At 36.0% G+C, this 12,800-nt stretch overlaps 2 protein-coding genes across 2 annotated transcripts in view; one reads left to right on the top strand and one right to left on the bottom strand.

Moving 5' to 3' along the window:
* LOC120775697 overlaps positions 1 to 8,908 on the top strand; it is a 10,320-nt gene extending 1,412 nt beyond the window's left edge. The window contains exon 3 of the mRNA XM_040106008.1: positions 7,694 to 8,908. Coding sequence (XP_039961942.1) covers positions 7,694 to 8,820 — 1,127 coding nt within the window. The 3' untranslated portion in view covers positions 8,821 to 8,908. The remainder of the gene's footprint in view (positions 1 to 7,693) is intronic.
* A 61-nt stretch (positions 8,909 to 8,969) lies between these two features.
* On the bottom strand, positions 8,970 to 10,220 carry LOC120775698 (protein-lysine N-methyltransferase EEF2KMT). Its single transcript, XM_040106009.1, has 3 exons — positions 10,061 to 10,220; positions 9,199 to 10,000; positions 8,970 to 9,107 (listed from the first exon to the last, which is right to left on the bottom strand). Exons 1-3 carry the CDS (start codon positions 10,142 to 10,144, stop codon positions 8,995 to 8,997), a joined length of 999 nt encoding a protein of 332 aa, XP_039961943.1. The 5' UTR covers positions 10,145 to 10,220; the 3' UTR covers positions 8,970 to 8,994.
* Positions 10,221 to 12,800: the final 2,580 nt, after the last annotated feature.

Here is a 12,800-nt window from a genome sequence, read left to right as displayed (position 1 = left end):
GAAAAGTGACTACAACCAGTATTTCGAAGATTGGAAAATCCGTTGGCATAAGTGCATATGGGATTACTTTGAAGGGGATGAAATTGATTTGGAAGAATAAATAAAGAATTTTCAAAATAAATACAATGTCACCTTATTTTTTAGGCACAGTAGTATTGTTGACCAATTCTATTTTGATTATTTCTAGTTATCAGGATTATAGTGACAAAACTGCAATAAGCAATTTCAAAAATGCTTTCAACCTTCGTTCATTATGTTTTTTCTGCCAAAAGTACGCCAAAGAAGGTTGTGAGACGAAACTATCGTTCCATTAATCTTGAGTTAGAAGCGGAAAGTTCTTCAAATAAGTGAAATAGAAAATTTTTCAAAACCAAAAGAAGAAAATTTGGACTATGCTTGTAGTACTAGTAATAATGGACTTATTTATTTGCTTAGGTGTAAGACCTAGTAGCCTCTAAGTGGAGTAATAAGTATTTAACTAAACTTTGTAGGGTAATTCGTACAATGGGTTTGCTCGTTTCTTTTAGAACTATCGTATTATCGAAAAGTTGTTTACACCGATAATAAAATATAAAGCAAAGTAGGGGAAATCGAGCGAATAGAGCCAGTAAGAGATATAGAGATTAAGAAAGTTATTCTTAGATTAAGATAATGATTATTTTAATGAAAATTAATCCAAAAAAAAACGTTGATTTCGGTTGCGCCGAAGCTATAATACGCTTCCCAGATACAAACGATTCCTTTCAAGAGCTGATTGGTCAGTTTGTATGGCGGCTATGAAAATGTCGTTAAAATATCTTCTTAAATAAAAAGTTTAGTTTATATTAGCACTGGGTTTCGATCGTTTACAGATAGAGACATAGGAACGGACGGACGGACATGGTTAATACGACTCAGCTCGTGACGCCGATCATTTATATATGCCATGTATATTTTATAGGTCTCAGACGTTTTCTTTTGGGTGTTCCAAACATCGTGGCAAAATGTTTGTCATCTGAAATTAATAAAGCTTCTTATATGTATTTTAAGGGAGGAAATAAGCTTAGACGGGTAAAAAATTGATTTTTTATATTTAGTGAAGCTGCTGAATATATGTTCACCTGAAAATACCGAATCCTTCTATTGGATAATTCATTAAAGTGAGTAACTTTACTTTAGGCCATTCATGCACTATTTTTATAGCCTGAAAAGGTATATTTCGTTTGGCACGAAGTTTGTGACACCCATAAAGAAACGTTGAATTTAATATAAAGTATATAGTGCAGTGAAATTTCCAATAATCGGACACTCACCGTCGTAGCGCTTTTGTCCAGCTGAGGGAGCTGTCCATAAATGGGCCCGTAGCAAAAACTAGTATTTAAAATGAATTATCAGAGTCATAAGCTGCAAGTCAATACTATATTTTTATTGAACTAATTAATGCCAGGAGTGAATGTATGCCAATTATCCCATTAATTTCCGTTGAGCCACCGCGAACCAGACCGCACCAGCGCAAGACAATATGTATTAATCAAAAATATTCATGTCCAGTTAAAAGAATTACTTTTGTGTAAAAATAATAATGAAAACGTTGTGTGCATGAAATTTGTTCAACTACGAGAGATGTCTGGCTATGAGGATTATCCGTGATGGAAAGTTTCACAATATATAAAAAGATCAGCGAAACGAGTTGAGTTGATTTCGTCATAACCGTTTGTCTGTTCGTCTATCTGTCAGTATGTACCTTAGTTTTGAAGATACCGATCCGAAATTTAGCACAACTTTTTAAAGCTTTTACTCAAAAGTTAAAGTTTTAATAACTAATATATTTTGTATAGAAAGTTGCACGAAAATCATTGATATAACACTGTACTAATCTTTTCTCCTCAAGGTTGGAAACGTCATTTGACATGAATTACTAAATTTATAATTAGTATAAATAGAATTATACTACATCTGAACTTGAGTTATGGCAAAGTAATGAATCCATACACCACTGAGCGAAAGCCACATAATGGGTTGTCAAAAAAGTCTTGCGGTATTTTTATTTAATTTTTTTTTATTGAAATTGAAATGAATTTTTGATGACTCATGCCCAGCTCTTGACCGATGCTACGGCTGCTACTATGCCGGTCTCTTTCGACCAATTCAGCGATTTTATCGCAACGGGCCTTTCGGAGCGTGGCGCATCTTCGACCACCTCTACACCCGAACGAAAACGTTGAAACCATCGTTGTGCGGTGGAAATGGAAACTGTATCGGGTCCATAAACTGCACAAATTTTATTGGCGGCTTGAGATGCATTTTTGCCTTTATCGTAGTAGTACTGTAAAATATGCCGTATTTTCTCTTTATTTTGCTCCATGTTTGCGACGCTATAACTCACGAACGACTTAAAAGAAACGACAATCAATCAAACACGTGTTAGCGCGTGATATGAGCTTTTCAAAAAGGTATAGCATGACCCGATGCGACGAATAAAACCAGAACTACGCGCTTTCAGCGCCAACTAGCGAAAATACCGCAAGACTTTTTTGACAAAATAATGTCACAAGTCACTTAGCGTAAAACCCAATACATACAAGTGAGTTAACATTAACACTTAAAAGAGAGCTCCCTACAATGTAGCTTCAATGACCATTATTGGTTAAGCCGAAGCGGTGGAATAGTTACACTATCTTTGGGTATGATACTCGTTAAGTCTTAAGACAACCTTAGATTATTATATTATTCAAAAGAGAATTACTGATTGAAATCAAATGACTGAGAGAAAGAGTTGTGAACGGCTAAAAATTTGTTGAGATTAAATCTGCTGTACATATTATATAAAAAATAATATGTAAATCAACCTACAGATATACCTAATCGGCCTACAAAAATTATTCCACAGGTCGATCTATTCAATTTGCAAAGTTTAATTAATGTCAATAACAATATTTAGATAAATTATCAAACTCTTTTTCTTTAATAATTTGTTCATAAGAAGGCAAACTGTATTTATGCAGTTATTAATTTCCAGTAAAACTTCAAGTATCCGAAAAAAAAATTGGAAATAGTAAAAATAGTTTTCTCCAGAGTTTACCTGATATTCAGCATGATTCTTCATTTAATTTTTGTTCAAGTGTTGTGATCTTTTTTTTAAATTTTTGATATTTTGAGGAAACCTAATGTTCAGACTAATACGTATATGTACAACAGTTATCGATCACTGTATAGTTAGTGAAGGTGTGTAGGTGCGACAACTTGGGGATTTTTCTTATCACAAAAACGATTGTTTATAGCTGGTAGACTTATAAAGACATAAAAGGCAATTTCGAAGACAGTGGTGGCCGAAACATATTTATAAATAATAACAAATATTTTACAATAATAATATAGCTTATTATTATTATTTGACAGGAGCAGAGAAGCAAATAACAAATGAAACAACTTGATGACAATTAGTTTGCATAGAAAGTTATTTTAAGCTGAGCAGGGGGTGTGCTACTAATTTTTAAATAAACAATATATTTTAAACTGCTGTGGCATGAAAATCATGGAGAAATTAGATATGTTATTAACAGTTAAGTCTTCAAGGTGTTTTGTGTTAGTTTTTATTTACTTTAAAACGCTAACGCTGTTGAAAAATATTCATAAAAATTCCTAAGCCATTTTTCGGGCAGAATGTTGAAAAAGTTAATACTCACTACTTAGTGTCCTCTTGCCACAGCAGTTTAAAATATATTGTGTATTCAATTTTGTAATGAAAAAATTAGTAGCACATGTTTCTTGGTTATTTTTTTGTCTAATGGCAAAAGCTTACAAAGCTGTTCACCAAAATACGACCGTTACTGTTGTTATAGAATATATTCTCAATGTCAATGCTGATCCCTAATAGAATTTTTAATCCTCATAATAATTGAATAGAACGCTTTTTATTGCCGATATTAACATTTATAGATTTTGTGTCTGTCAGGTACTATCGATCTAACAGATAGTATAGTTTATATATTATGATTGGAATTATCTTTTATATTTTTGTCAACAATATTCTTCCATTAAATTAGAAGTGAAAAACAATTGAGTGACGGACATCTAATTAAAGTATCGAATTAATAACGATCATCACGTGGTTACATACATATTTGTGCGTCATTTGACCCGAATTCTATAAAATTTATTTGTATATGAGTTTCAGAGTCTATTGGGATATACAATATCCGACCTGTTACAATTACTTAAAGAAATTCACCAATAAACTTGCATGACTGACTTAAGTTAGTTAATAATAAATATTTGAAGAAAATAATGCGGCTCAATTTGTATATCCCCACCATTTGACATCAATTTTCGATGACCCGGTACAGCATTTCGGCTGCAATTTCAGCTATAATCCGCTGAATGTTGTCTTCGTGTTCTTCGAGCGTTGCTGGTTGATTGGTGTAAACTTCTTACTTAACATACCCTCAAAGAAAATATTCTAGAGGCATTAAATCACTTGATTTTTGCGGCCATTTGATCGGGCCAATTATCGAAATTAACGAATCGGTAAACTGTGCACACAATGAGTCTATGTTTAGACGTGAAACATGAGGCCGCGCATACCATCTTGTGGGAAATAGGAATCGTTCGTGTCGATCGCATTAAATTTCGGAAAAAAGTCGGTCTTATTATAACGCTCGCTACTGATGGTAACGGTGTTTTTTGCTTCATTTCGAAAGAAATATAGCCCGATATTACCGGCGTACCACAATAGGCATCAAACGGTCAATTTTTGGGAATGCAATTTTGTTTGATGAATCACACGAGGATTTGATACACCGCAATACCGCAAATACCTTTTTTGTTGACGAAGCCATTAAAGCAGAACTGGACATATAACGTGCATTTGCGTAATAATCTTGGACAATTGGACGAAGTGAAATGTGACACCATAAATGATATGACAAACCTTACTAAACACACTGACAAAATTCGACACAAATCCGTAAAAAATGGCCCCATACGAGCTGTCAAAATCACGCCATTCCTATTGGTAGACGCTGTACACACATAACAGTAAATTTAAACTTCTTATTATGACCAAAACAAAGCGTATGGAATAAATTTAGCAATAGCCAATACAATATTGCCCATTAAAACTTCAGACTGATATCAGCTAAACGATAAGATACTTAGTTTATAATATTGGCTATGCCATTTTCGTTATAATAATCATATGCTGTATATGGGTATATTCAGATGTAATTGTATCTAGGTACATATGTATGCATTTGTCTGAATAACTAGGGTGTAAGTTTTTAAACTCTTACCACATCTGACGGATGTTTGCATAACCTAAAACTAATAGAGATAGATATGGAGGTGAAAACCGAGTGACTGTCTGTCTGTCCGTGCAAGCGATAACTTCAGTATATTTAAGACATCTTGATTAAAATTGATATCATGTGCTGTGATCCCAGCTGAAGGCCGGAATCGGAACAATGCCATGGCCACGGCACAGAACTACTATTCGGTTTCAGGCATCCGTGGGCTAATTTTTTTTTAAAAAGTGGGCATGGCATGACCTTTTAAAAGGTTTAATGGGCATATCACACAGACCATAGCTATTTCAACCAAACTTCTTTAAATACTTCTTTACCTATGTATATATGTTAAAGGCTATTAGAAGAAAGATATCTCAGGAACTACTCCACTAATTTCAACCATATTTGGTGCATGACATTGTTTAAAGATTAATATATTACATTGTGAAATCGGACAGCAACCACGCCTACTTCCTATGTATAATACTTGAATTTTTAAATTTAATATGAAGCTTCCACTTTACAGAATATGAACCAAGCACCAAAAAAAAGTTATAGGAATAAAACCTTGAGCAAATAGGGTCCAAAAATAGACCAAATAGGACCCTAACGATGGTTTTATGCCGAAAATAGCGCTAAAAATGTGAGATGTATTATTGATATTCAGAGATGTGTGCGGCTCAATTCTTACATTAGCCTACAAATATTTTCGAATTATCGGTTTAACATAGCTTCTTCTTCTTAATTGGCGTAGAAACCGCTTAAGCGATTATAGCCGAGTTAACAACAGCGCGCCAGTCGTTTCTTCTTTTCGCTACGTGGTGCCAATTGGATATTCCAAGCGAAGCCAGGTCCTTCTCCACTTGGTCCTTCCAACGGAGTGGAGGACTGCGTCGAATATTTTCAGAGCTGGAGTGTTTTCGTCCATCCGGACAACATGACCCAGCCAGCGTAGCCGCTGTCTTTTAATTCGCTGAACTATGTCGATGTCGTCGTATATCTCGTACAGCTCATCGTTCCATCGAATGCGGTATTCGCCGTGGCTAACACGCAAAGGACCATAAATCTTTCGCAGAACTTTTCTCTCGAAAACTCGCAGCGTCGACTCATCCGTTGTTGATATCGTCCAAGACTCTGCACCATACAGCAGGACGGGAATTATGAGTGACTTATAGAGTTTGGTTTTTGTTTGTCGAGAGAGGACTTTGCTTCTTAATTGCCTACTCAGTCCGAAGTAGCACCTGTTGGCAAGAGTTATCCTGCGTTGGATTTCAAGGCTGACATTGTTGGTGGTGCTTACGCTGGTTCCAAGATAGACGAAATTATCTACGACTTCAAAGTTATGACTGTCAACAGTGACGTGAGAGCCAAGTCGCGAATGCGACGACTGTTTGTTTGATGACAGGAGATATTTCGTCTTGCCCTCGTTCACTGCCAGACCCATTTTCTGTGCTTCCTTGTCCAGCCTGGAGAAAGCAGAACATCGGCATACGCCAACAGCTGTACACTCTTATAGAAGATGGTACCTTCTCTATTTAGTTCTGCGGCTCGAACTATTTTCTCCAAAAACAGGTTGAAAAAGTCGCACGATAGGGAATCGCCTTGTCTGAAACCTCGTTTGGTATCGAACGGCTCGGAGAGGTCCTTCCCGATCCTGACGGAGCTTTTGGTGTTACTCAACGTCAGTTTACACAGCCGTATTAGTTTTGCGGGGATACCAAATTCAGACATCGCGGCATAAAGGCAGCGGTTTAACATAGCAAGAATACAAAAAATAAAAAAAAAGTTAAAAATTTCAAAAACCAACAGCTGATGAAGTGGGGGTCTCAAAAAATTGAACTGCGGAAAAGTTAGTTTTTTCTGGATATGGTCACCCCTGGAGAAAAAAAAAAATATATTTTTTTACTACTTTTTTGACTGCTTCAAATTTTTAAATATTTTAAAAAATTTAATTTGGATATATGTCTAGTTCCGGACAAAGACAAATCTATAAGAAGATTATCTTAAAATTTCGTTTCAGTAGAATCTGAAAAATCGTTCGTATCGTTTTGAAAAAGACAGTTTCAAGAAGAACGTGCTTTAAGTTTTAAGTTAAAACTCAACCGGGCAAGTTGCAATGACAGTAAAACGGGTATATCTTTGAATTTGAATAATTGAATTTAGAAAAACCTTTTGTAGATATTTTTAATATCTACACTGTGAAAATATGTAAGAAATTTGTTTAGGATATTTTAAAATTTTTAGACAAGAATACCACCTTAAGAAAATTTAGTGTTCGTCTCTCCTAATATGAATAACTGGTGCTGGGGTATTACCCAGTCATTTGTCTTTGTTGTTCTAAAGTTTTACAATTTTGGTTATTGGTTAGGTTATAATCCCTCCATTTATATAAATCAACTCTCAAACATTTTTTTTGCTTCTCTTTTCAGACACAGCTGGCGCTTTCATCTCCTACTTCGCGTATAGCTTGAACTACATAGCTGGCTTGAGCTTCCTGCACACAACGCTACATAAACGCAGCCGTTCCATAATGCTCGCGCTTGCATTTTGCATTTTTCTACTTGGCACCGCCGCGGCGGTTAGCCTTATTGGCACCAGCTACACGAAGCCTGACGACACAGGCAATACAAGCACCAATGAAGTGCCGGATGGACTCTATGTGGGTTTCGCTGGTCTCTACTTATCCATTTCGATTGTGATTTTGGGCGTACTCATCGGTTTGAAGGTTTTGGATTTTTATGGCGTTGTCGATTGTCAGAATATTTTGGATAATGAATTTCGCATTGCCAACTCCAACGGCAGCATATTTGATAAGCGTAAGGATATCATTAAGCGTGTCAAGTTTCTTTATGTCACTAAAAATCAACAATGGAACGTCACGCTGGTTGTGCTCTTCACCGAAGCGATACAGTATGCGCTCTTTGTATACTATATCTTCTGGTTTGTTATGAATCCAGGCATACGGCTAACGCCAGTGGACAATGTGGACGCTATGTTGTGGGTGGTGTTCGCCGGTTCGGCTGTATGTGTGCTGGCCATGGTTTTCTTTAGTGTGAAAGTCACGTTTGTAGCAAATGAGATTTGTCTAATAATTTTAACAATACTGAGCATGATCATATGCTCATCGGTGGATACGAAATTACCACTTTGGTTCATACTACTTTTCTTTGGTTTATCATTTTGTAATTTGCAAATTTCCATTGTGGAAGTCTCGCATTTTCGCTTTACCGAGTTGCTTTTCTTCGTGTCGTATTCGGCGAAGTTGCTAAGTACCAGCATGGTGTACTACTATTTCGTCTCCAATTCGAAAAATTCATTTTTCTACGCAGACGATCCGAGCACGATTATGGCGCAGGGCTTTGTGTACCTCATAATCACAGCACTGGTTGCACTCGTGGTGGGCGTAAAGGTGCCGCGCACCTATTGCATGACACTGTTCGAAATACAATACGATTTGCTGGGCGTAATATTCAAACAACACGAGATTGAGCAGCTGGATGTGACGTGTCTGCACGATGGCTCGATCCCGACGATAAGTGCTCATGCACATTATTGAGTCCAGGCATATACAACAATGTAAATATGTATACATTTTTAATATAAACAATTATTTTAGAACGAGATTTTATGTATTTATACTTAATTATTGTGTTAGACTAAGTTTACCATTTAAATAAATGTATTGTTTTTTTAATAAATGCCTTCACTTTTCTAAACTACCGTTTAATAATTAGCTTTTACGTGTAATATGAACAATTTTTACAGGTGTTGTCCGATCCCAATAGAAGTTGCACTTGTTTAAAGGTATCACATCCTTCTCCACATACTGGAAATCCAATGTAGCTGTAATTAATATGCACTTGGTTATAACATTGCAGCAAATACATTTTTGTAATAACCGCAAAAATCATATTATTTAACAATTAATACTCACAAAGCAAATTTAAAAATTTGTTAAGCGTGTGTTCGTTTCGTACTGTGGCAGCAAGTAACATTTCACATTTGTCTTGCCTCATTTTAAAAACATAATCAATTGCGTGTGTTAGAGAATCGAATACTGTGTCGTCGTATACTACGTCCGCAGCCAATATCAAATCCGTCGAAAATCCATTTGGCCAATTCATTTGGTCGACAGCGCCCCATTCCAATTCACATAAATTCAATAAATTTCCTTTTATTTCATATCCACCATCAGTAAGTTCATGGGCTGCGCTGAAATTTCGCAAGACGTTCTCCATCATAAGTTCTATGCATTCGCGACTTCCATCGGTTAGCAGCATGTGCCGCACACCGCAACACTGCAGCGCAATCATGCCACACAAGCCAGTGCCAGCACCTAACTCTAGTACACACTTTTCACGCACAAATTCAATATTTTGGACCAGATAATCGGCTAAAGCTATGGAAGCCTGCCAGCTGCATAAGCCTGTTGTGCCTTCTGCCACAAAGCTTTTGGACTCGCGCAGGGTAAAGGAGACATCGAGTACCGGTTGCACATAGTGCTTGTAAGCATATTTTTCAGTTGTGTCCTTAGCTACACGTTGCTGTACAGCACAGTAGCTCTCGTACACAATGTCATGTACTTCGTCACAATGTTTTTCCAGCTGCTCTAATAAGCGCTTTAGAAAATTTAGTTGATAGCTTATTTTAATGGGATATTTTTTATTAAGTGGGTGCAGCGCCGTGTTTTCTATAAGCTGCTTGTGTTCTTCCCATGTGAGTTCTTTTGGTATAGCCTGCAGATTGAAATGCGATTTCAAGTGCAAAATTTTTTGAGTTCAAATTTTAATACCTACATCCCAGTCGATACAGTGTAGCGGATAGCAGCACAGGAATTGATACTTCAGCGTATCGATGAAGCTAGATATGTCTTCTTTCATAATGAATGAATTACTATATGTTTTATATTCACTAGATAAATTGGGATAGCAAAGAGATAAACATTTCTTTTATAAAACGCGGTGGTAAACAACAAACAGCTGTTTCGCAAAAGCCAGGTATGTTATCAACACGTGTGCGTGAACAGTGTTGCGTCTTTATGGGGGAAAATATGAAGTAGGGCCGGAGGTTGCGAATTTCTGATTTATTTAGTTTTATGTGATAGTTTTAATAAATTAAAAAATTTTAAAAGAAGTGTTTTGGTGAAAAAAAAATTTTAAAGTTCTTGTATACATAACTTATTTTTACCTAGTATTATTGCGTAAATATTATCGATGAATGAGTACTTCAAAAAAATAAAAAAATTTACTTGAGTAAATCGTCACCTGAAATGCAAAATAACGTATCATCGAAAAATTCGAAATTGAGTGTCTTATTGATTTCGCTTCACTACTTCAAATTACATACATAATATTACATATGTTCAACATTTTAAGGTTCTGCGGTCAGATATAAACCAGTTTTAACCAATATTAAAATTTTGTTTCACTCATGTTCCATTTTATTTCATGTTTCATTCATGCCACTGTAAATATCCGAAAATGTTTTTACGCTATTTTGCATTTCAGGTGACGATATGTAAGAATGTTCGCACAGAGGAGATCATTACTAATAAAATTTTTGAATGTCCAATCAAGCCTATTCTTCGAACTCCCTTATCCCCATGGTCCGTCGAAGCTACCATCTCACTGGAGCTACTTTTAAACGACTTGGGTTTGGCAAAACTGCAGTAATAACAACCACAGAAACATCTACAACAACAACCCACTTGGAGTGACAAAGCGGGATATAATTGTGATCAAAACTCATAACGACGTACGACGGAATCGATTCAATATAAGTAGGCGCTTAACCTAAATATATGTATATCCTGTAGTATTCAGAATATTCACAAGGGTCACTGCAAATTCGCGAGGCAATTCCAGCTATTCTACTGCTATAGGTTGTGACAGCGTCTCAACTAATCATCTAATATAACTAGAAATAAAATCGGCTCATATAACAATCTCAAGCAACCTTCGCCAGCACCTATATCTAAAGTCAAAAATACACGGTTGACAGAAATCTTTTTCTACAAAATGAATTTCGAATAAAGAAGGATACTTGAAGATTTATTCGGGTTTCCTGAAAGCCCAGTTTTTGTTGCTGCAGAATAAGACATTCTTAAAAAAATATGGGAATAGCCTAGTTCACAAGGTTTGATTATCATATCATCTAACGGAAACCCTATGTAAGTTTGCAGCAATCAAATCATAATAATACAATATCCACTGATACTGTATTACGAAAGATATATATTAGTCGAAAAAATCTTTTCGTATTCAGTTAACGATAAGAATTAAACAATTCCCCACCCAACTTATCGTTGGGTTGGTTTGCGTTCGTCCCCTCTTCTCAAAATAATATTGGGTTTTGTTATGTCGGTTCGTTTTGGTGTGCCCGAAAGCCATTGTTTGAAATCGAGTGTGAAAGTTAGAGTCTATATTCTAATAAGATTTTTATAAGGAGTTTCTTGATTTTTCATCTACTATTGAATACTCAGTCAAGAAATTTCAATTTCATTATCGCTTCAAATAGAATAATGATAATATCAGATATATTGATATCTACCGGACTTTCACCTTTCATTTAGAGTTTCCGCTCTAACATACTTATACAAGGTGCGTTCCAAAGTAAACTGGACTTTTTGAATCTAGCGCCCCCTGGTGGCGCCATCTATATGTCGACTAGTGCGTTAGAATCTGCTATCTCTTTGTTTGATTGTCCAGTGAGAATTTCATGACATTTCATTGATTGGAAGTGAAGTTATACGTTTTAAGTGTCAGTATGTTTGCGTTATCGGTGCGAAAATGAGCTTCGAACAAAGAGCCAACATTAAATTTTGTTTAAACTTTTACCGAAACGTTTCAATTGATAAAACAAGTTTATGGCGATGATTGCCTATCCCGTAGCAGAGGGTACGTGTGGTTTAAACGTTTTCAAAATGGTCGTGAGGACATAAATGACGATCAACATGTGGGCCAATCAAAATCCGTGATCACGAAATTCCATCGAAAAATCAGCCGAAGTCATCATTGAAATACATGGAAATGGAATTGAACATCTCCAAAACATCGATTTATCGCATTTTCACTTAACATTTGGGCTTACGAAAGGTGTGTGCACGTTTTGTTCCGCACAAATTGACTGACGACCAAAAATTGCTCAGAATCCAAGATTCGAAGGACGTTTATTTGACCAAAAATCACCGTGCGACTTCTTTCTTTTCGGAAAAATGCTTTTGCCCATGAAAGGAAAGCGTTATGCAGACGTAGAGGCAATTCAAAAGGCTTGCACCAGCATACTGGCGGCCATACTGGCCAATGAGCTAAAACACTCGTTCGACATGCTTTCGGACCGTGCAAAAAGCCGTATTGAAGCAGAAGGAGACTATTTTGAATAAAATAAATTGATTTTGCCGAAAAAACCATTTGTTCTGGTTTTTTTAAGTCATGTTTATTTTGGAACGCACCTTGTATTTAATCTTAATCTTGGATATGATTTAAGGAAAAATGATAAGTATATCTAATATGTCTAAAAGTAATACTTATAATTTTT

Source organism: Bactrocera tryoni, chromosome 4 (genome assembly GCF_016617805.1).
Source record: "Bactrocera tryoni isolate S06 chromosome 4, CSIRO_BtryS06_freeze2, whole genome shotgun sequence".
Classification (NCBI taxonomy): domain Eukaryota; kingdom Metazoa; phylum Arthropoda; class Insecta; order Diptera; family Tephritidae; genus Bactrocera; species Bactrocera tryoni.
The sequence above is the reverse complement of the archived record's forward strand: the minus strand, read 5'-3'. Positions and strand labels throughout refer to the sequence as shown.

What these genes read in the sequence shown, in the direction of transcription:
- LOC120775698 (XM_040106009.1), bottom strand. Translation starts at nt 10,144, where the DNA reads ATGAAAGAAGACATATCTAGCTTCATCGATACGCTGAAGTATCAATTC. An exon ending in TACACTGTATCGACTGGGAT is followed by an intron (nt 10,001 to 10,060) that starts GTAGGTATTAAA and finishes TTCAATCTGCAG; the next exon opens with GCTATACCAAAAGAACTCAC. An exon ending in CAAATTTTTAAATTTGCTTT is followed by an intron (nt 9,108 to 9,198) that starts GTGAGTATTAAT and finishes TATTAATTACAG; the next exon opens with CTACATTGGATTTCCAGTAT.